This window comes from Drosophila subobscura, chromosome O (assembly GCF_008121235.1).
Source record: "Drosophila subobscura isolate 14011-0131.10 chromosome O, UCBerk_Dsub_1.0, whole genome shotgun sequence".
Classification (NCBI taxonomy): Eukaryota; Metazoa; Arthropoda; class Insecta; order Diptera; family Drosophilidae; genus Drosophila; species Drosophila subobscura.
In genome coordinates this window covers 6,012,952-6,033,786 of record NC_048533.1, presented here as the reverse complement: position 1 = coordinate 6,033,786, position 20,835 = coordinate 6,012,952, and the positions used below count along the sequence as shown (strand labels likewise).

Below are 20,835 nucleotides of genomic sequence, written 5' to 3'. Positions count from 1 at the left end.
TCTCTGGTGGAACTAAACCAAGAAGCTGCAGCCAAGTCAAGTGAATCAAAATGATATTTTCTGCTGAATTTTTAAAGATTTCAATACTCCCGCAGTTAATTCGTTCGTTCAGCTCTTTTTTCACAATTATATTCCGCAATTTTCACGCCTGCACACAAAAGAAGCGACCATAATCATGGCCATAAAAGGGCAAACCGCAAAGCCAACTCGTTTGTTTGTTGCACAATGCCCCTTAATGAACAACGGAAATGGCTGGCCACTAAAGTGCAGTCCCACTAAAATCGTATAAAAATAAATCAAACGAATAGCCACTAAAAAACGGGGATAGGGATAGACTTTTTTGCTCATACTCTTCACTAATTGACGATACTTCGGCGGAAACACGTACGGAAGCACTGTACTCATTCATTACCGATGAGTTTTGTCGTACTATCTCCATATTCGTATATGCCCATTTATGTGTAGGGTAGTGTTCGAAAGAACACAAAGAGCAACAAGCGTCGTCGACACATGCAATTGTCAATTTCATTTGTTGTGGCACTTTTCATAACGTGCCTAAGAGCGGGGCCCTGCCACAGAACCCCATTGTGCAACGCTTCAAAAAGGACAATGTTCTGACATTGCTGCTGCTACTGCTACTGCCGTCGTCTGACACCATATATGCAGATACAGATACAGATTCAGGATACAGAAGGCTCGTAAATTTGTGCTGACTGGTAAATAACGATGCAATTGACTTGAAATCGTGGCCGCATTTATTGAACAATGAGTGAAGGATGCTCTGATATGGAAAATGAAATTCTAGAGATGGCTGACCGTAAAATGGTTTATAAAGAATGCTTAAATGAGTGTATTAATCCCCTAAAGTAATCCCTGCAAGAATGTTTTAATGCATTTAATATCCAATATGAAATGTTACTCGAAAATGTCATCATTAATTTCGCATTGTTCATCTCCAAGGACACCTTTTACATTAATTGATCCGATATCCATTACGATACTTCCGTTATCACGCTGTCATCCCTGGCTCTCACTCGCCTCCCTCGGGTCCCTGGGACGTGCCTTTTTGTTGCCTTTTCACACACACTTTATTTATTTATATATTTTCTCTTTGCTGCTTGTCTCTTTACAGGGATTTCTCCCCAGTTTTCTCGCCCTCCTTTTAAACCGTAAGCTGTATTCATTTTTTGTTTATCAATATTTGCTTTTTGTATTGATATGGAAAAAAATGAAACTTTTATTAATGACCAATATGCGCAGATTTCTTTTTCGCAGCCTTTTATTTAGTTGGCTCTCAACGCGATTTTCCAGTGAGTTTTCCTCTTTTCGAAAATGATGCAATGCAAATGTTCATTTTAAAAGCTTTTTTCATGCCTTTAAGTGCGTGTCTGCCTGTTTTTTAGGTGTACAAAAATATTGTTGCACAGTGACATTGAAAGGCTGTCAAATATTTATGTATATTGTATATATTTTCACGATTTCTTATCGCGCGCTCTTTTTTTGCCCCTCTCGCTCTCTGTCGATTGTTTGGGATATTATGCATTGTCCAATTTGGCATTAATTTAAATGATTTATTTTGTTTCATTCCATTTTACGGATATGTTGCCAGCCACACAAAAGACTCTGCGGATCATGATTGATGGACAAATGGGTCGTCAACATTTTCCAGGCAGCAGCAACAGCAGCGGCATCGACAGCAGGCGTACGGATTTAATTTGATTGAAAAGCAAACCGAAAAATCAATTCAAGCTAATGGATTTTCCAGCACCGCACTAGGCCATAGATACCTACTCCAGCCTCCCCTCTCAAATTTCAGAGGGACTCTTCTCTTTTTTATTTAGGCTTGGGTCCTGCAGTCATTTTGCATCGACAGCTCGACAATCGATTTCGGAGAGGGGTGGTTGGTGGTGGGCTAAGCAATTTTTCAATAAACAATTTACAAAGAAAAAATGTTTGCCATGCCCTTGGGGATATGATGGGGGGTGGATACGAGCAGCCTTTGTTGCTTATTTGATGCCTGATCTGTTGTCGTTTTGCAGGCAGTAAATATCTCGAGGGCAAAACCGAGGAAAATCCTTTTCTGGGGGACAGCACAGCACAGCAGTTATTCATGGCTCATTTGAATAATATTCAAAGCTCGTTCCATTGGAGTCGTTGACACTGACGTCTGCAAATATTCGGCCTTGGCTCTTGGGCTTCATGTTAATTAGTTGTCTGCGCATTTAAAACTTAATTAAACACTGCCCCGGCTCTTAATTAACAGTATTGGCAGCTGGTATTCTGCCAGAAACAGACCAGTGGCATGTGGCACACGGGGCAACAGAGTGTGAAGTGTGTTGCCACCTAACTGTCGGGCTTCATTAACATCCAGTCGGTTCAATGGAGCTGTGGCATTGACAGCCCGTCTAGCAGGATTGGCAGCTTCAAATCAGATCAAAGGATGGGGAAATTATATTCTTTCCTTGGTTCACATATACGTTTGGCCACAGCTAGGGCAAATGGCTTTAATTTTAGAGGAGCGTTCCCCATGGAGCTGGGAGTGGCTGCCTGTCGCTGGCAATTAACCATAAAGCTGTTGTCATTCCCTCGCACCATTGTTTGTGCCTCAACTTGTGGATGTTGATGGGTTTTTTCTGTGCAACACTGTTGCTCCTCTGCTGTTGCTTCTCTGCTGTTGCTGGTTGCTGGTGAAAAATGCATGAGATAGCCGGAAGCGGCAACCACCAGCTGCGTTTGGCTCCTGCCCTCTGCCCCCTGCCAAAGGGTCTTGTGGGATGGACGTTGGCATGGGGCTGCCGCCAGTTCTCTAGCCCTGTGTTGGCGTGCATCTCTCTCTACCCCCCTTTCTGTGGAGTGTGCATCGCTGTGTGTGGAGGGAAGGAATGTTGGAAATTTATACAATAAACGCTTGGCAGGTTCAGCACAGTTGCCTCATGCATCAGTCGGTCCCAACTTCACTTCACTGTTGTCCCTGGCTTGTCTTTTCTTCGCTTAGCTTTTCCTGCACTATTTTCCTCTTGTTGCTCAATTTTCCTGCTTTTTCCTCCAGTTTGGCTGCGTTTTTGCTGCAGTTTCCTCTGACTCCTACACACACATTTCCCTTTTGCTTTGCTGCACAACAAAAAACATAATTAATTTTTATGGTTTGCCTTTGCGTTGGCACCTCTTTGATGCGCTTTTGTGGTGTGGTCAGCAGGGGACTCCCTGGATTCCCTGGCGATACCTACTGAAACAATATAAAAATAGCACGGGATGAGGTGTTCGCACCTGTTTTATGACTTCGTAAGTATTCCTTTGGTTGAATGAAGAAATCCAACAGACAGAAAGTGGAAAAGGCATCCTCAAAGAGTGCCGGCACTTTTATTCACATTTATTTTCATATCCTGAATATTATTCATTGAGTTTACACCCGGTTAACCACATTTGATGGCCGTTAGAGGCAGCCTATAAACATTTACTGCCGCCCCACAATAATAACTACTTACGGCCCCATAAAAAGAGTCAACCTCAACTCTTCTGGTGACTGGCCCGTAAAGAGTAAGTCCGAGGCAGGGCCCAGAGCCAAACCCACTGTGCATTGTGCACAGTACAGAGCACTGACCGAGTGGTTGGCCATTTAATCCTGGCTCTCGCAAGAGCGCATCCTCTGGGTTTCTTTTGCGCAATGATGTTATTGCTGCTGCTTGTTCATCCATTGCTGTGGCAAGCAGGTGAGAAGTCGAGCATGGCACACACTTTACGTGGCAGCCACCGGAGCTGCAACCATGCAGAACCGCAGCAGCAGTAGCAGCAGCAGCAGCAGCAGCAGCAGCAGCAGACCCCTACCCCAGCAGTGGCAGACCCACAGAGAGCCACCCCCCACTCACTCACTCATTCCTTGTTGGCACTTCAGGTACAGCTTCAGTTTGAGTTCCTTTGTCTTGCCTTTCATAACAGTAAAACAGTAATAAGAATAATAAAGTAACGGAAAACACGGAGGGAAACAGCAACGCGAAGGGCCGAAGCTTTAGATACACTTAAAGATTGCTTTTACTATTATCTATTGATGATCATTCATGGAAATTCATGGACGTTTATTAAACGGTGACATATGTATGTATACATACAACCTGTGGGATTCGGCAGCGTGTTGTGCAATGATTCTGTCATATTTATTAACAATTTTAAACCTTAATGACACAAGCATTAATTAAATATGTTTGTATATTTTTCAGTCTGTTTTATGTATCCTTCTCCGAGTCTCAACTGCCTTAAGGAAGGGAAAATCCAATAAAAGATTAAACTAAAAGAGCAGAAGAGAGAAAAAGTGTAGTCTGTTCCGCTGACGTCGGCGAAATATTTTTAAATATTTTATTGTTTAATTCATGTAGTTGTATGTGTGTGTGTGTGTGTTTGTGTATGCCTTGTGCGAAAAGTTTAATGGCCTGCAACGCTTCGCTTCACATTATCATTACAATTACGAGTATTCCGCTTGAGTTTTCCCCAGTGGAAAATCGCCTCTCCAACCTTTGCCCACTCCATCTTTTGCACCACAATTTTCGCTCTCTCTCTCTCTCTCTTTCCTTCTCTCTCTTTTTCTGTCAATTCGAGCAGGTATTAATTATAAAGCCCAATTGGGGTCTTGGTCATAAACACAGAGCATCTTGCGTATTGCAGTTCATTTTCAGCTTGGATTGTGGTCCATTAACCGTGGGTCTGCGCGTAACCGCGGATCACACCGATACTTACGCACCCACACAACCACACACACACTCACACGAATCCATGGATACGCACTCACACTCATTTGCACTTATAAATACTTATTTGGAGAACAATAAAGTGCAATTATAATTCGTTATCTGGGAGCGGAACTGTACGTCTGAAATAAGCATTTTAATTAATATTTTTTCTGCGAGTTTCTGCGGATTCTTTTAAGCGAAATGCTGCTGATTCTGGCATTTGCCAAGGCAATACTTTGAGTAGTTTAAGTGCTGCTGACTCAGCGAATGTTTTTTGAACAAAACTCTTTAAATTTGTAACCAGTTACTAATTTTTCCAATAATCAAGCAAACAATTATTAGGTCACAGTCAGTTGAACTCCCCGGAGGCTATCGACTTTTCACACACAAGCACTCGTGGCTTTCCGCTCCATTTTTAGCTTCAAGTTTTCCATTTCCGTTTTGGCGCCTTCTTCCTGTCTGCAGCCTCAGAGCCCATTTCCACTTCCACTTCCACAGTGCCAGTGCCCATTTCCAGTCCCAGTTGCATAATATTTTATTATCCCCAACGCCTATCTGCATTGTCCTGGCTCTGGCAGAGGCAGTGTCTGCACTGCCCCCATCTTTCCAGGATATCTGTGAATATCCTTATAGTTATTTTGGCGCTGTGTAGCAGAATTATAATCTTACAGCGGCTCTAACAAGTGCAAGTGCGGCTCGAATTTAATATTCCTCGCACTCATACTCGCTCTGGTACTCTCTCCTCTCGCCTTTTGCTGGTTGTCCTTGCTGGTTTGTTGGTTTTAAGTTTTTGTGTTTTTCATTGTATGGGAAGAGAAGGGCTCTGGGGATTTGGTTTCTCGGGGATTGGATTGGGCTGCTCCGCTGCTTGCTTGCTTCTGTGTGTTTGTGTATGTGTGTGCCTCTTGCCACATTCAGCAGACGCTTAAATCCTTTACACAAGCTGTTTGCCGCGCATAACGAAATAAAATAAATAATCCCGTTTAATGGAAAGGCACCGAGAATGAGCAGCGTCAGACTCAGAGAGGCAGAAACGCACAGAGAGAGGGCGAGAGGCACAATGGTTGCCGAGGCTGAGTCAGAGGCAGAGCCACACTGGGAATAGTGGCAGCAACAATGCCGCAAAGCAGCGCATTTCCTTTCCAATTTTCACTGCTGCCTCAGCTCCTTTTCACCATCTTTTCCTGCTGCTGCTGATGCTCCTTCAGCTCCTTTCGCGTGTGTATTGTGCACACGTACGCGGCTTAAGATTTTCGCCATTCATATCGTGTTCTGTTGCCTGGTGCTGATTTAAAGGAAGAAAGGAAGGACCTTCTCGACTCCCCACCACACACTCATCGCCATCGACATCCTGTTCAATATGCATTTGGCTGTAGTTAATGCCATCTTGGGAGTAACTGATTGCCACAGTCGGCCCTGGGACCGCTCCCTGGTATGCCGTATTATGCATTCAAATTGATGCACGTTCGCTACTTTTTCTACCTCCAACTCTGCCACTGAATGCAGCACATGTGCTGGGCGCTGATTAAAGTCTGCCACATACACGTAATGCGAGGACTTGAGTCTTGGTTTCCTGACTCTCCCGCACACAGCAACCCACTAACTTAACGAGCACTTAACTGGCTTCGGGAGCTTCGTTGCCCTACTGGCACAGCGCTGCCTCTGGTGTCAGCTTAGCTCTAAATGTTAGGTTTAATTAAATATGAGCTCATAATCGAGTGGATGTCCTGTGCCCCGGAACATCTGGCCTTTTGCGCGCTCTCTCTCTCTCTCTCTATCATTTTATGGGGCACTTTATCTGTTTAATTAAAAGGTTGGCTCTTAATTGAAATCGCTTCTGATATTTGAGCTGTCACAATTGCCAGCTGACTGACCCTCGGCAGAGGACAACACAGAGCAGAGCTGCCATAGAGGCGAATGATTTGTGTAATTGCTGTGGAAATTATCATTCGATATATGTGGGAATTAACTTGGAGCAGGTCGAAATAATATATGAAGCATTGCCTGGGGCTTAAATATCAGTCATGGCATTGAATAAATTATGTACCGTCTGGCTAAGAAAATCTTCCCCGATTGCCACTACCAATCGCAATCGTTTTATTGGCCAATTCCCAATTGACCTAACACAAGGCCTCCAATGTCACATTGGATTTGATTTGGCTTTTTCCCGGGAAAACATATTTATCAAACACCAAGGCGTTGCTGTCGCCCTCCCTCTCACACACACTTTGTGTGCCAAAGACTTTTCAATTTGAATAAACGAAAATGTTGGGTAAATATTTGATTTATTTTCGGGTGACCTTTGTCAAATAGACACAGACACAATCCGGCAGATTCCCAACATTCCCACAGACAACAGACACACAGCACATTTGTCTCTTTTTATCTGTTTGACATATTCTGCATAGAAAATTGCCGGCCCGAAATTCAATTTTCGCATTTCCTTCTCTCCTCTGTTTGTGTCTTTTTTGAGGCTGCTATATAAAAGTTGATAATTTTCATTTGTGACAAGCAATTTTCGCTTTATAACTTCACTGCCTAACAAGGTCAGACCCCCCTGAAAGTGGATTGTGGAACCAATTCGGAATAATCTAAGCCAATTACTGGCAACGCTCTAGAGTCGAGTTGAGTCCCATCGCTGGCTCCAGCAAGGTCATCCCAGTCATTCCGGGAATACGAGCAAACGATTATTACTGCATTAGGAGCTCCTCCGTTCCTTTCCGTCCGGGTTGAACGGTGCTACAAACGCACATGTGAGTCGCATGCAGATAAGCAAACGTAATAGAAACAGATTACGGGCAACCTCCTCCTACCCAGACATCACTGGGGAACCATCCCCCCTGTCCACACTCCCCACTCCCCCCACTTATCCGTAACATAATCGTAAAAGTCAAAGCTTAGCTCAATGCTAGATTGCAGCGTTTTGTGGGTGGACATTTTTTAAGAGCAAACTGTCAGAGATTCTCTTTCTGGGAAGCAGGAACATGTGACTGCTTGACAAAAGTCATTAGAAATTCCATAAAGAGTGGTAAGGGGAGCATCTGTATGGGTGTGTGTGTGTGTGTGTGTGCGGCCATAAGCTGACATCGTTTGAGCAATTTTGTATTAGAAAAGATTAACTCCACGGCAAATGTGGGTCGCTCTTTGAAGGCAATGCAAATTGCCAAGCGAAATCTTATCCAAAACGAAGCAAACTTCTATCGTTGTCTATCTATGTAGTAGATAGTTCTGGATGCTCGGCTTGGGGCTTGCTTTTCGTTTTCTTTTTCAGTTGGCAACTCAATTGAGTGTAAAACAATTTCATTAAATTGGCAGTCGCACTGGGTGTGTGCTCCCACACACAACACTCTGTTCGTTTGTCTGGGTCTCTGTCGTTTTGCCTCTGGGGCATGTGTTTGTTTTGTGGAACAGCGGCGCCCTCCATTTGGCCACATTCATTTATTGAACAGTCGAACAGTCGCAGAAACCGAATGGAAGCACAGAACTAAACCCAGAACTGAACCCAACGGAATCACACTCAACCTCATCATTGTCGATGTCGTCTGCTCTCCCAGCTTTGTTCTATTTTTATTATTATTTTATTGTCTGGCTGCAGCAGAAGCCATCGTAGCCATCGTTTCCATCGTGGGACATGTGGCAGAGACCCTGACCAAGGACGAGGCAAGTAGGACGTACGAGAATAGACCGAGGACCTCCATTGCCATTGCAATTTATCGCATACGCTCGGAAAACATGTTCGCAGGCATTTTTATCATTTCCGCATTTATATGGTTTCCGCTCGAGCTGCAAGCAAACTAAGAAGTGGCTTTCTGCTTTATTGCCCAGCGTCCTCCTACTTCCCGCTCCCAATGCATTACCTTCTCCTTCTCCTCCTTCTCCTTCTCCCTCTCTGGGGGGAAATGTCCTCTGATGAAGCTCGCAGCTGAAACAGAGACAACATGGACCTACGATTACTCGTGCCGAGGAGCCGAGGAGTCGAATGAATTGTTTAGGTTTAATTTATTGTACTGAGATTGGTTATGGGCTTTTGGACCGGGTCGGGCCCGAAGCCCACTGCACTGCTCGAAACTGCCCATTCCCGAGGGGTCCTGGGGCACAGGTCGAAGGTCGACAAAGTTCTCGGTTTCGGTTTTTACTTTGATGACATCAATTTATTCTTATGAAGATAAATGTTAGTTTCTGCACACATTTGCATGTGTAAAGAAATATTTTAGGCATGCAGAAAACTATGAAAAATATACCCAAAGGAAAGGCAATTAAGTAAAGCCAAAATCAATATTCACTTTTCTTTGATTTTATTTTGAGTTTTTCTTTTTGGTTATGCCAACGAAACATTTTTGTTCTCTTTTCTAGCACTCCATCTAAAGTTCTTTCCTGTGTAATTTTCAATAAAAAAATATAACACTTGAAAGGACAGACGGCTACAAAGGAAAAAAGTACAGCTCTTATATGGTGTCCTGCCTCCTCCTCTTCTTTTGGGGCCACGCACAAAAAAATGGTGAAAGCTCTCAGAGGAAAGGACACAAAAAGGGGCATGCAACCAGCCGGACAACGGAGACTTGTTAAGGGTCAGTAATAAATCTCGGCAGCTTGTGCTGTAACTTAAATTAAATGCTGCAAAATCGGCTGGGCTGGACCCTTGTACAAGAGCGGCAACGAAAAAAAGGAAAAGGCGAGGCAACCTTCCCGCTGCACGCAGCACAGATGAAAAATGAGAGGCAATGAGGAAGGGGCACGTCACACACAAAAAATGCACTGAGACGTGAGCAAACCGAAAAACGAGAACGAAACAAAGAACAACTGAAATTAAATAGAGTTTTCACAAAACTAGCGGGTAAATATGCTGCAATTGCTGCCTCGGTTGCCTGTCATGGGAGGATCAGAACTTCCGCTTTGGTGGTATGCAAACACACACATACAGGGGACAGGAAGTGGATTGGATACAAGTGGAGTGGAGGCCAGAACCCCTGCCCTGATGCCATGTGTAAAAAGTCAGAGAGCCAAAAACGAGACTGCACGTGGCAAACAAACCTGCTGGCCACTTTTTAGCACAAAAGCACGCTAAAATTTATGACTGCCAGCATTTGCGTGTTGGCAAGTTTTTTGCCCGCCCATCGAGCGAAAAAACCACCTGGAAAAAGATGAAAATATTACATTTCACGCACGTATCACATAGAAGTTAGAGTTAAATTGCCAACCAAAAATTTGGGATGAGTACAAATGAAATTTTTGGGCTATTAAAGGGGTTTACGTGCTACCCCCCGAGCATCATATTAAGGACTATTATGCGACTATTCAATTTGCGTTAATGGCCGCCGACCAGCTGGAAATTATTTGTAAAGGTCAATTGACGTCCTCAATTTGGCATAAATATTTGAATGGGATGCCTAAGTATTTTGCGATGCGATGCAAAGCGGCTTACACTTAATTTGATATCGCGCCCACCCCGCAAATTCCATATATTTTCCCCACGGAATGGCTGACTAGGGGAAACATCAATTTCGTTTGATTTATTTCATGCGGGTGGGCCTCATACTTGCGATATGAATTATGTGCCACAAAATACTTAAAACGGACTTTAGTTTCTCTCGCTCCTATTTCGGTGGAAATTAATTTTCAAATGCCCGCCCCGAAACTTTCATGCCCCCGTGCGGGCAAAAACCAATCAAAAATTCTGCATTAGCTGAAAACAATTTTTGGGGTGCGCAAAAGTTTCGGCATTCAACATAAATTAAATACTAGCGAAACTATAAAATTGAAATTATGGCAACTGCCAACTAATGAACAGCAATAAAAATAAATACATTCGAGGCATGGTGCACGGGGCACGGGGTACGGGGCACGCAGCAGGAACTTTCTCCTCTCAACTCTTCTATTGCACCTGAATGACTTTGAAGCCGGCGAGCAACTATCTGAAACTGAAACTATGTCAATACATTCTGGGCCCAAAGTCAGAGTCAGGGCGCGTCCATAGACTCCACCACTTTTGAAGTCGCCATTTTTTCGCAAAAAGTTTTCCAACTTTTTGAGAGAAGAAACAAAAGAAGGGATGGCATGATTTGGTGCGCGACTGGCAGTCCTTCGACTGCCTCACAGCAAAGGACGAGCCACACTGAATACGAAGCTGCAGTCGGCACCCGATGGGGTTCGGGCGCTCGGAGCTCGGCTGACAGAGCTTTCGTTCTCTTAGCCTTTGCAGAACTCTCTTTGGTGTGCGTGAGGGATGGCGATATATTGCTTGCGCGGCCAAAACGAGAAGGGTATAGGCGATGCTATCCCGCTTGCACCGCGGAAGCTGTGTGCGGCGAGTGCCACTTGTGACGCTTGGGAATCCCAAATGGTAATAAAGCATGCAACGGCGGCAGAGGCGGCGGAGACACGACGACTCGACTTTCTCGCTGACTTTGGTCCTGTTTGTTCAGGCAGGAGAGGAGAGTCTGCCCTGTTTGTGCTTGCGTGTGCACGGCTGTGCCACATGCAACATTTGGTGGCATTGTTGTTGGGCCTTGTTGACTTGTTTCCTAGTCGCCGCTTGCTGTTTAGGGATTTGCGTCAGTCCAACGCTGGGCCTGTAGGGGCGACAGTGAAATGCATTTCAAGTCTACGAGTACGAGTAAGTGGGACGCTGCAACTGCAGCCCCATTGTTGTTCTTGCTGCTGCCACTGGTGGATTGTTTGTTGCCTGAAAATACACACACACACACACGGAGTGTGGGGGCTGACGACACAGAGAAAGTCATAAAGACACACTGAGACTGCCAGCAATGGAGACGGAAAAATGGATAGACAGTTGAATGGGTCACGTCTGAGCATTTAAGCGGTACAAAAATGTGGGTCAATGGGTTTTCAGTTGCGCTTTTCTTAATGCGACTGCACAAATTGTTTTGTTTACATCACATAATTGCTAATTAAATTAGATTCCATGCGCATAAAGGCACTGAAGGATCTGTAGGGGATTCTTGAGCTACTTCAGATAAAATGGAATGCAGAGCTTTAAGGGATTACTAAATCAGTTCGAGCATATATCTTTAAGAGACTCTTATATCTAGTAATGGGAGGAGATAATTACACAAGAGGTTGTAGGGTATAACTCAGGATTTAGTTCTTCTTGCTAAATAGTTCTAAATTGTTTTTGTATATTACTCAACTTGCATCCCCATTTAATAATTCATCCTCCCACAAAACATCTTCTAAGTATAGATGCCCAATACATTAGAGAATACAGATCCTATGCCAACTTTTAAGCAACTTAAGCCAAAGCCATTGATTCCCTATACACCGGGAGGATCCTGTGCATCTTCGAAAGGTTGTGGCTAATGCACAAGAGGTAGGTGCTTAGGTCACCTGGCGTAAAACAAAGTTTAAACTAAGTTTTGGAGCACCTTAAGCCAGGGCAAACATTTTGCCATCACCAAAATCATTGGGTTGGCGGTGGCTAGCCGAGGGGGCTGGTGGCCGGGGGCTGGCGATGGATGGCAACACGGAAGCAACAACAAAAGCCAAAATCCACGAAATCCCTGGCAAAGTTTCTGGCCAATGCGGCCACATAATAATGGCAACAGTTTCGTTTCACACGCTCCATTGATTAACATGGCCAAAACACACACTCACACACACACGCACACACACACCCTCTGCACTCGGACGTGTGTGTGTATGGCTAATTGAAATTTAATTTAATGAGCGGCGGGCAAACTCCGTGTGCTGGAAAAAGTGTGTAGGGCAACGCTTTTGAAGCGTTTCCCAGCTCTAATTAAATTGCTGGCGATTTATGAATTGCATTTCCCCCAACATAAAAAAGAGAGTGCAGCAGAACACAGAATGGTGCACTGACCAAACCATAAAAATGCCACACAAAACTGGCATTTAGCTAATTGAACATGTGTTCTACTGTATACAGTGCACACTCGTTGGTGTATTTGTGTGTGCTTTAACCCTTTTGCATTTGTTTGAGTTTAGTTTTTGTTTTCCGTTTCAACCCCTTTACAGTTCATTAATATTGAAGGGGAGCGTCCGGGCTTCACACGGAGGAGGGTCAAGTGCAAATTAAAAGCCAACTTGTATGTGTGTGTTCCCTCTACGGTTATTCTCCCTCTCTCATCTCTTTTATCTGTATGTTTTCCACATTTCCCCATTTCCACATTTCCCGAGTGCCAGCTAATTTAAATTTTTTGCTAGTTTCCTGCGGAATTTATGCTTGACAGCAGCAGGTACAGCAGACAGCCACACAAATTGAGGCATAAATTTCGGTGAATTTCTATGCATTCCCTCTTTCCTTGTTGCCCATTTTTTTGCTTCTTTTGTTTAATTAAAACAATGTTATGGCTGCACCAAAAAATACACACATACCCGTATCTACGTCTAATAAATTATTAAAGCCTGGGACATTCTGACAGCCCAAACAATTTCAGTAATGGCCATGAAATTCTTATAACTTTTGATTACTTTTGGATTGAATTCAGTTATAATTACCGGCATGAGTCGTCGTCTCCTTGATTGGACACTCGAAAGTGTTTTCAATTTCAATTAATATACAAGCCACTCGACCAACCCAGCCGCAACCCTATTGCCATCCACATCCACACACACACAAACAATTGAGTCCGAGGAGCACTACTTCAGCTCGATGGCGTCTTGGACCGGAAATCAACTGAAGTGCTGTCTGCCTTTGATGGCTGTCTAGCTTCTGCAGTTTGCCGATGCTGCTGCTGCTGCTGCTGCTGTGGCTGCTGCTTCTCCTTCGCCATTGAAGATGCCTAAGTAAATGCCTTAAACTTTGTTTAAACTTTTGCCCCAACTGCCGGATGCTGGCTGGATGGCAGCGCAAGGGCAGTGGCCAAGAAAATTAGCAATGATACCCTATCATCGGCTTTGGAGCTTCGCTCTGTCTTTCCTCATAATGCCAGCATTATGGAGCGCACAGAGGAAAAGTTAAAGTTTAGTAGCAACAGCTTCTGTTGAGGAAAAAATTCCAACAAGACTTTTTGTGTGACGCCACCGGTGGCTGGAATTTCCGGCATGCTGCCGTAAAAGCCCAGGTCTAAGCAGGAAAATTATTAAACAATGCCCAAGAGGACACGCAATGACGGACGGACTGCAATGACGATGGAAGATGGAACGATGACAATGGGAGCCATGGTGCATGCAGCTATGAAAATGGCAAAATGGCAAAGTGCTGACCTAAGCCAGAGCTTAGACAGAACGCAAAAATGGCCCAGTCAGAAGTCAGTCAGGATGGATAGGCCCAGCCCAGGAATAGGCACACAAAACGACCAAATGACCAACAACACAAAGACAACAAAAAATGTAGTGACACTGCCACTCAACACAGAACTCGAACTCGAACTCGTCTGCGACTGAAACTGGTCCTGAAAATGGTACTGGTACCCGGAGCAAGTGACCGACTGGCAGGCAGCAGCAGAAGAGGGCGAGGGCGAGGACGAGGACATGACGAAGTGTCACAGGCTGTGAGAGCGAGAGTTCCTCTTTGGCTACAAAATCCCAATGTAGCCGGTGATAAGGCCAACTAGAGGGGGCCGAGCCACGTGTTTGCTTTTCAATTTGTGCAGCCATAGCCATAGTCCGGGGATAGATAGGGTGGGGTTTAGGACGAGTAGAATTATGAATAGACCAGCAAAAAACAAAGCTACCCAGCAAGCAGAGATAGGCATCAGGGGATGAGGAAGGAGACATGCCAGGAACGGAGTGGAACGGAGCGTTGGAGCATTCATTGAAGCTAAACAGGCTGAAGGCGGACGTGAGGTAGAGGTGGAGATGGGTCTGGATGGGTCTACGCTTCGATGCCAAAAGGCAAAAGAAAAACAAGTTTTCCGCAAAAAGTTGTACTCGATTTTTGCTCTACTTTAGTTGCCGCTTGCTTGTTTTCCATGCTCTGGCGTTCTTTTGTTTCCATCTGTAACAAGATGCATCGAATGAAATTAAAATGTAAATTCCTTGCTGCACGCTAAAGGTGAAACTAGAGAGATTTTTCAATTTGTCTGGAATATGCCGCATACTCCTCCTTATACGATAAATAAATATCTACATATAAAGAGGAAAGCAGCAATATGTTGACTTTCTGACCCATAAACTTCAGTTTGCCATCCAGAGAGTAGACGAGTCAACAGCAGCAGGCCAAGACGCCCAGAGAGTGCGTGTGGCAGCAGAACGACCAAAACGCCCAGGGAGTGCACTGTGGCAGCAAAAAAGCCAAGCAATGGCAGGAAATGCGGCAGAAGTGCAAGCTGATTTGGCTCCCGTTGCGAAAGAATTTGAAGAATGGATGCTGATGGCTCGCTTGTAAAACAAAACCAAATAAATATATTTTATTGCAGCATAATCTGAACAGATTCATTGTATTCCCGTAGACATTATCTTGTCATAGCACGTCTTCTCCTTTTTTGTGAGCTGAAAGAAATTGGCATCCGTGTAATTCAGCTCGGCATGGTTATGCATCGGTGGCCAAAGAGTGCAGTACGTCATGTTCCTTTAAAGAAAAAAAGTATTTATCATGTTGATTAAGCTCTGTTTAAGCCACTGGTCACCTAATCAGGCTGACCATCTCCACGGCAGAGCACTGAAAATCAATCAGGTTAGCGATCTCCCGCTGAAATTGTGCCTCATAGTCCCTACAGGCCTTTGAGTAGCGTTGATGGCAAGCATAAGAACTGCAACGGGAAATTGTTTAAGCTATTCCGTCGTGGAGTATAATGGAACACTAACTAATTGACTTTAAACTTTGTGTAGCTGGGAAATCGACTCATAACATCGGCATCATCGCCGCGTCGCACCTTCGTTCTCTCCTGTATCTCAAATCTTTCATTCGAGCTCCTTGTTTTGAATTGCGTGAGTTGCATTGAATTGCCTAGGTTGGGAAAGTTAAGGGACCCAGTATCACGCAAAAATCCCGACATGCGCATCGTGGAGTGACGATCAAAGTTTATGGTTTTCCGCATTGCAGTCACTCTGCTCTTCCTATCAATAGGCTTCTCGTCCTCCATTTCGATGGGTATTTTGTATACAAAATATATAATGATATAATGCTATTCTATCAATGTAGTTTCTATATTCATTTGTATATATTTGTATACTTATACAGATTTCGAGTTAAAGTGCAAGGTGACTTCGATAAAGAGCATCTCCTCAGATCAGAGTAGGCAAAGAAGGAAGTTGAACTCGATCATTTCACACTCATCATATATACTCGTATACCGTTTACAATATATCCAAATAGTTAACACATAAACAGAAAAATACATTTATTTTCCGCTAAAATGGATTCCAAAGAGACCATTGTTGGTAGAAAGACAATGGGAGTGAGACAGACCATGGACCCCGTAGCTCTGCGATACTCTCGCTGGTCCTCCACATTCACAATCGATGAAAACTTTACGAGTGGTTTTCCGTACATGGCTCAGCGCCATCCAAAGGACAAGCTACTCATTGTGCCGGGGTTCCAGGACGTGCCTGAAGAAGTTTTTGATCCAAAATTTATACCACCCTATTGCGATGACAGGGAAATGTTCATCGATCCCGATTATGAAACATTTCCTGTGCCACTGTAAGTTTCAACGCCAAGTAGAAGTTTATCTCAAACTGTGTACCTTTTCGTCTAGGAACGTGCGCTGTCTGGAGCGCTATGGCGAGGCCAAGCGACTTTATAATAGGCAACTCAATCGAGAGCTCAAAAAACTTATAGAGAATCAACCAACGGCAGATTGTGCCTGGCAGTTTGTGAGGTAAGAAATTAAATGTTTTGCCAAACAAATATGCTAATAAATATTACTAAATAAATTATTATAATACTATTATTAATTATTATTATTAATAAATATTGTTTCGATTCAGAACATTGTCGTATTCCTCACTCTGGCCACCACTGCACACCAGGGAGGAGCTGAAGCTGTTTGAACGGAGATTCTGCAAGCTGTCGCCTGACGAAAAGCGCAACTATGATCGGATAATGAAGACCACTTTTACTTAACACAAGTTAGCTAAACAGTTAACGTTTTTTGGTTGGTTCATGCAGGGCAAAACAGCAACTATTTTCTGATTTATTAACGACCGGTAACAGGAAAACACTAAAACAGTGTAAGACCCATAAGCAATAAAAGAAACACACAAAAAATAAAAAATAAGCTCTAAACACTGTGGCTTGCAATCACCGTTGAAGCTTTTAACTCCCGCTCAAAAGCTTTGCTTTTTGACTTATTCTCTCCCACACGCAATGTTGCTCAACCGGCTTTACTTTTCTGATGTGTGAAATAAATACCTCTCACGCTCTCCCAAAACCCTGATCTGTATTATCTCCCCGATTCGCGTGGCGGTATTTAAAGGCCTCTCGGAGACGACTTGGCAATCAGTTGGCCAGCGTCTCAGCGCGTTCGTTCTGTCTCCCGTTCGAGGCCGCAGCGCGTAGTCGAGAGTGTTTTTTTGATTTGATTTGATTTACTTTGTGTGCTTGTGCAAATTTTGGGAAATATCCCCATAATGAAATCAACATTCCAGTCGCTGGGGATTTTTGCTACCTGTCTCCTGGCATTCACCGACGTTCTAGTGGAAGCCCAAGAGAGTTAGTAACAAAATTGTCATAATTTATTCATTGACTCATGCACTGTGCTTGGGGATAACCATACGTCAATGGGATGGGTGTGAGAACAATGTGAATGACTCGAATTAATCACAGAAAAAGCCATTCAATTCAATTTTGAGCTCGCTGCAGAGCAGAGTACTTTGTTGAACCTAACAAAACTGTATTATCGCACATCGAAATTTGTATGTGCACGACAATGAAGCGGTTTGTGTTATCAATTAAATTCTTGCTGGAGTAATTAATTAATCTTACGGCAATGACTTCTCGGGCGAAAACAACAGCGACAACAAACTAGTTTCGACTCAAACAAGTTGACATATAAATCATTAAGTGTGCACTACTCGTATTACAATTTGAAATTATTACTACTTGCAGGCTGTAGAAACCCCAATCAACGGCAGGGCTACTGCCTATCGATCTATGACTGTCCGAGTCTGCTGGCTGTCGTCCAGCAAAGTTCTCTTAGCAACGATGATCGCTCTTTTCTGAAAAACTCCCAATGCTACAATGGCTTTGGTCGTCAGCCACATGTCTGTTGCACCAATGACAGGGCATTTGGATCTGAAGATACAACTACTCAGCGAGCTGTGGTTATGAGCAGCAGGCCCACAGAGAGTAGTGGCCAACAGGGGTCGGGTAATGGTAATCTACTGCCGGTGCCTCCCAAGTGTGGTCCTCATTCCTTCAGCGATAAGGTCTACAATGGCAATGACACGGCTTTGGATGAGTTCACCTGGATGGCTCTCTTGGAGTATGTCGATCGTAAGTCCAGACTGACATATATCCATTAAGAATCTTTGCCTGATCTTTACTCTCTTGCAGGTAAAGGCCAGCGACAGCTAAGTTGTGGTGGCAGTCTAATCAACAATCGCTATGTTTTGACAGCTGCACATTGTGTCACCGGAGATGTGGCTGCACAAGTTGGGCAATTGTAAGTAGCTTCTACTTTTCTCCTTAAGACCCTCATTTATCTCTTTTATATTCCTCTTTAGAACTACAGTTCGTCTGGGTGAATACGACACAAGCAAGGATATAGATTGTATAGCCGGTGATTGCAATCCCCCTTACATAGAGCGCTCCATTGAGCAGGCTATTGTCCATCCGGAATACGATGCCACGAGTCGGCATCGCTACCATGACATTGCCCTGCTGCGTCTGGCAGAGCCTGTGACACTCAACGAGTACATTCAGCCAGTGTGCCTGCCCCTGACCAGAACCCGCCAGGCAATCAATGTGGGTGAACAGCTGGTGGTCAGCGGCTGGGGAAGAACAACCACAGGTGCGTCCAATAAAGGAAATCGTGGAATGTTCATACTATAACAGAGTCCCTCAATCCTTTCAGCACGCAAGAGCAACATCAAGCAGAGACTCTCCCTGCCCCTGAACGATCACGATTCCTGCGTCCGGAAGTTTGCCACGCGGCAGATCAATCTGATCGGCGCACAGATCTGTGCTGGTGGGGAGTTCTATCGCGACAGCTGCGATGGCGACTCCGGGGGCCCACTGATGCGAAGGGGCTTGGAGCAGGCCTGGTACCAGGAGGGCGTTGTCTCCTTCGGCAATCGATGTGGTCTCGAGGGTTGGCCGGGCGTTTACACCGCTGTGGGAGACTACATGGACTGGATCGAGAGCACACTACGGCCCTGAGGAGTATACGGTGCGAGGATTGTGTATCTTTTGTTCAAATTAAGTTTTAATTAAAGTCAAGTCAAGTCGAGTCGCGGGTTTTTTTTGCCATTGCGCACCACGTCTTTTAATTAACTTGCATTCAATGCGATTTTATCAGCTGGTGCTCCTGCAACGCTGCGTATACGTAATGCGCTTACAGCCGCGCAGTTTGCGGTAATTAAAATCGTTGTTCACGCTGGAAAGCTGGAAGGGAGAGTACAGGCATGGAATGGAGTGTGGAATGGAGTGGCTTGGTGAATAACTTGCAAGATGCTGCCAACTTGCCCGTCGGCACCTTCTTTGCACCCTTAACGATTTTCTATGTAATTTGGCAATGAATTTCTATTATGCAAGACCCTTTCCCACAGCCCTCGCACGCTTTTGCAATCTTGTTTTCAGGCTGATTGCATTTTGGGGCCGGAGCAGAGTAGACAATAGCCAGAGCCACTCATTATTTGTGTGCGCAGAAAGGTTAATGATGCCTGCAGGATCCCAGCAGGAAGACAAAGGGGTTTAAGAATCCTTTGTGGCTTGGGTTGCATTTTGACCGAAGCCCTCATGTGTTCTGCAGATACTTTTCAGCCCCCCTTAAAATCTAATTTAATGTTCAAGTAAATACTCAATTTTAATGACAAACTGCAGCTCTAAACTCTGCTCCTTTTTTACTTATCTTTTGCCAGAAACTTTGTTCAACTTTGTGCCAAAAAAAAAAGAAAAAAAAAAAGTTATTTATACCAACTTCTCTTTGGTCATGTATGAGTGTGTGTGTTTGGGGATAAATGCGGCAAATGAATACAAAAAACACTTTGGCTAAATGCAACCGAAAAACTTGTAATTCAATTTTGAAAGGGGGGGAACTTCCGAACTTTTGCCCAAAATGCCAGCCAAATGTAATTAACACGCACACAGAGACACAATCGGAGGGAGAGAAGTGAAGAGAAATGCCCAACACCAACACAAACACCAGCAGAGAGAAAATGGTTGCAATGGAGTGGCAAAACGACTTGTCCACCTGCCAGACAGGGCAGACAGGTGTGGTGAACACCCCACTGACTGCCCCGTCAATTGGCCCTGGAGTGTGGAAATAGTCCAGGGCCCAGGACTCTAAAACGATGCAAATTTCTGGTAGGTAGAGCTCGACACGGATACGGACACCAACACCAACATTTTACCTCCACTCAGTTACAGGCTTAATTGAGTTGTGTTGCCAGCATTTAAAATGGCCAGCAGCGCTAACGATCCCAGCAAATACCATGGGAAAATGCAAAGCCAACGGCCAACGGCCAAAAGAAATAAATTGCATACAATTCATATTTCACTTGAATACAAATCTCCAACTCTCTCTCTCTCTCCCCCTACAGATGAATGCCATACTCAATCTCGTTTTAACATCATTTTATATGCTACCACATTGTATGCACAACGAAGAGAACGACTCTTATTTAGCAAACTCAAATATAATCTTTCAAAAGTTTCCACAGTGCCAGCCAATGCAGTACACAAAATTGGATTAAATGCCGACGATTTGCAACCGGGAAATATGAAAGTAAAAACCACTTTTTCAACTGCTTTCCACGCCCCATCGGAGAGCGAAAAAAACAAAATTTAAGCCTCAGTGGCAAAAAGAATTGTAGACTTCCAAGAGAAACCATTTGAAGAGACTAAATAAACAAAGCAGCAAGTTGTTGCACGCATGGGCAAAAAAATACCTATATATCGCAGCCTTTTGGGTAGCTGTCGCATAAATCTAGTCCATTTTAGGGAAAAATATACATAGTACGAGAAATGGGAGAGAGATTCGGTGATTGATGAATTGGGTAAACGCTACGCATACGCCATGAGGAGTTGCTCTGG

At 44.2% G+C, this 20,835-nt stretch overlaps 3 protein-coding genes across 3 annotated transcripts; 2 read left to right on the top strand and 1 right to left on the bottom strand.

Moving 5' to 3' along the window:
• Positions 1-15,023: 15,023 nt before the first annotated feature.
• On the bottom strand, positions 15,024-15,736 carry LOC117897308. The gene is made up of 3 exons (XM_034806061.1): positions 15,444-15,736; positions 15,266-15,388; positions 15,024-15,207 (listed from the first exon to the last, which is right to left on the bottom strand). The coding sequence occupies exons 1-3, from the start codon at positions 15,719-15,721 to the stop codon at positions 15,072-15,074; spliced, it is 537 nt and encodes a 178-aa protein (XP_034661952.1). The 5' UTR covers positions 15,722-15,736; the 3' UTR covers positions 15,024-15,071.
• Positions 15,737-15,964: 228 nt separating this feature from the next.
• On the top strand, positions 15,965-16,788 carry LOC117896910. The gene is made up of 3 exons (XM_034805446.1): positions 15,965-16,281; positions 16,337-16,459; positions 16,569-16,788. Exons 1-3 carry the CDS (start codon positions 15,995-15,997, stop codon positions 16,702-16,704), a joined length of 546 nt encoding a protein of 181 aa, XP_034661337.1. The 5' UTR covers positions 15,965-15,994; the 3' UTR covers positions 16,705-16,788.
• A 344-nt stretch (positions 16,789-17,132) lies between these two features.
• LOC117898005 (serine protease 7) lies at positions 17,133-19,030 on the top strand. The gene is made up of 5 exons (XM_034807133.1): positions 17,133-17,292; positions 17,689-18,075; positions 18,136-18,244; positions 18,306-18,592; positions 18,656-19,030. Exons 1-5 carry the CDS (start codon positions 17,211-17,213, stop codon positions 18,958-18,960), a joined length of 1,170 nt encoding a protein of 389 aa, XP_034663024.1. The 5' UTR covers positions 17,133-17,210; the 3' UTR covers positions 18,961-19,030.
• The last annotated feature ends 1,805 nt before the right edge of the window (positions 19,031-20,835 follow it).

Bases quoted from the DNA above. Each gene is read 5' to 3' on its own strand.
- LOC117897308 (XM_034806061.1), bottom strand. From the start codon at position 15,721: ATGGAGGACGAGAAGCCTATTGATAGGAAGAGCAGAGTGACTGCAATG. The intron at 15,389-15,443 runs GTTAGTGTTCCA...TTCCCGTTGCAG, and splicing joins ACAAAGTTTAAAGTCAATTA to TTCTTATGCTTGCCATCAAC. The intron at 15,208-15,265 runs GTGACCAGTGGC...TTTTCTTTAAAG, and splicing joins GAGATGGTCAGCCTGATTAG to GAACATGACGTACTGCACTC.
- LOC117896910 (XM_034805446.1), top strand. From the start codon at position 15,995: ATGGATTCCAAAGAGACCATTGTTGGTAGAAAGACAATGGGAGTGAGA. The intron at 16,282-16,336 runs GTAAGTTTCAAC...CTTTTCGTCTAG, and splicing joins GAAACATTTCCTGTGCCACT to GAACGTGCGCTGTCTGGAGC. The intron at 16,460-16,568 runs GTAAGAAATTAA...GTTTCGATTCAG, and splicing joins TGTGCCTGGCAGTTTGTGAG to AACATTGTCGTATTCCTCAC.
- LOC117898005 (XM_034807133.1), top strand. From the start codon at position 17,211: ATGAAATCAACATTCCAGTCGCTGGGGATTTTTGCTACCTGTCTCCTG. The intron at 18,076-18,135 runs GTAAGTCCAGAC...ACTCTCTTGCAG, and splicing joins TCTCTTGGAGTATGTCGATC to GTAAAGGCCAGCGACAGCTA. The intron at 18,593-18,655 runs GTGCGTCCAATA...CAATCCTTTCAG, and splicing joins CTGGGGAAGAACAACCACAG to CACGCAAGAGCAACATCAAG.